Source organism: Neophocaena asiaeorientalis, unplaced genomic scaffold, assembly GCF_003031525.2.
Source record: "Neophocaena asiaeorientalis asiaeorientalis breed wild unplaced genomic scaffold, Neophocaena_asiaeorientalis_V1.1 scaffold476, whole genome shotgun sequence".
NCBI lineage: Eukaryota > Metazoa > Chordata > Mammalia > Artiodactyla > Phocoenidae > Neophocaena > Neophocaena asiaeorientalis.
In genome coordinates, this window is record NW_020172178.1 from 10,666,281 (window position 1) to 10,667,950 (window position 1,670).

General features: G+C 68.1%; 1 protein-coding gene across 3 annotated transcripts in view; it reads left to right on the plus strand.

Moving 5' to 3' along the window:
• The window catches only part of PACS2 (phosphofurin acidic cluster sorting protein 2), a 62,658-nt gene that overhangs the window by 57,281 nt on the left and 3,707 nt on the right, over window positions 1-1,670 (plus strand). The window contains exons 21-23 of one of the 3 annotated variants that reach the window (XM_024759521.1): window positions 129-238; window positions 1,200-1,284; window positions 1,545-1,658. In XM_024759521.1, the coding sequence (XP_024615289.1) occupies window positions 129-238; window positions 1,200-1,284; window positions 1,545-1,658 (309 nt within the window). Of the gene's footprint in view, window positions 1-128; window positions 265-1,057; window positions 1,285-1,544; window positions 1,659-1,670 lie in introns of those variants that run through there. The other 2 variants (XM_024759513.1, XM_024759530.1) reach the window with 2 other exon arrangements.

Genomic DNA, 1,670 nt, shown 5'->3' on the forward strand with positions numbered 1-1,670 from the left:
GTCTCCCTCTCCCCACACACGCCCCCACCCAGCCCACAGCTGCCTGGCCTCCCTGCCATGTCTGGGTCCAGAGGGCTTGGGGCAGAGCAGCGGGGGAGCTCAGCACTGGCCCCCAACTCCTTCCCAAGGTGACTCAGATGACGCGGCTCCCTCGGGCTCCAGCGCACTCTCGTCCACCCCGCCGTCCACATCTCCCGCGGCCAAGGAGGCCTCACCCACCCCGCCCTCCTCCCCGTCGGTGAGCGGGGGCCTGTCCTCCCCCAGGTAAATGCAGCCATGTGGGCGGACGCTGCCCACCAGCTCACGCCGTCCGTCCCCCCAGCGCAGCAGGGACTGTGCTGAGAACACTGGCAGTTCCTCGTGGTCCCTGGCCGTACCCTGGGGTGCCAGGAAGCAGAGGGTCAGGGCAGAAGGTGGGCTCAGCGGCCCTGCAGGGGCCGTGGTGGTGTCGACCCAGGCTCATCAGACAAGTGAGTCGGGGCGCTGGACTGCTCAGTCCTGGCCTGGTGTCTCCACCTCGCCCCACCCCCTGCCTTCCTAGGGACGGGAACTACAGAGTATAAATACGGGGTGCTCTGCACACAGAGGGGATTTTGGAAACTCAGATGTGAGTAGAAGGCGCGGGGACAGTGGGTGGGGGGTCCGCAGCCCCCGTCGGATGCCCTCGAGGCTCTCGTGAGCAGAGCTCACCCAGGCAGGACCGCCGCAGGGTCGGGGAGGACTTGGGCCCTGAGACCGCACCTCCAAGGGGGTCGGTGGGCCTGGGCCCACCAGACAGCGGCAGCGTGGGCGGGCGGCAGGTCTGGACACTCCTGGGTGACCCCAGCATCGTGACGATGCTGGAGCCACGGGTGCAGATGGGGCTGCCCCAGGAGACCAGGACGGCCCGCCAGCGGGCTCTGGGCCCCGAGCTCCCCTCCGTCCTCAGCTGCTGCCGGTGGTCCCCCGATGTCGGGCAGCACAGGCACCAGCGGGCACCTCCTCGCCGGTGCCAGCCGTGGGGGTGCTGCCGTCACCCGCTGAGGACGGAGGGGTGAGCCTCCCTCGTCTTTCACAGCCAGGGCGTCGGCGCCGAGCTGATGGGGCTGCAGGTGGATTACTGGACGGCAGCCCAGCCCGCAGACAGGAAGAGAGATGCGGAGAGGAAGGACCCGCCCACCACCAAAAACACACTCAAGTGCACCTTCCGGTCTCTCCAGGTCAGCAGGCTGCCCAGCAGCGGCGAGGCTGCGGCCACGCCCACCATGTCCATGACCGTGGTCACCAAGGAGAAGAACAAGAAGGGTGAGGTGGGGAGGCAGGCTGGCTGTCGGGACAATCGAAGGGGCCGCCGGGCAGGCCCCGAGGGCACCACAGGCCTGGGGGCCGCTTCTGACCAGAGCCCCGGGCAAAGGCCTCCTGGTGGGCGGGCGGTGGCAGGCAGGGTCCGTGCGGAAGGGGGTCCAGATGAGCAGGGTCCGAGGGCCGAGGTGAGCCCACAGCCCCTGCTACCCCCCCATCCCTGAGGGACAACGGGAGGACAGCACAGCCCCTTTTCCTCCTAGTGATGTTTTTGCCCAAGAAAACCAAGGACAAGGATGTGGAGTCCAAAAGCCAGTGCATTGAGGGCATCAGCCGGCTCATCTGCACCGCCAAGCACCAGCAGAACATGCTGCGGGGTGAGCGCCGCC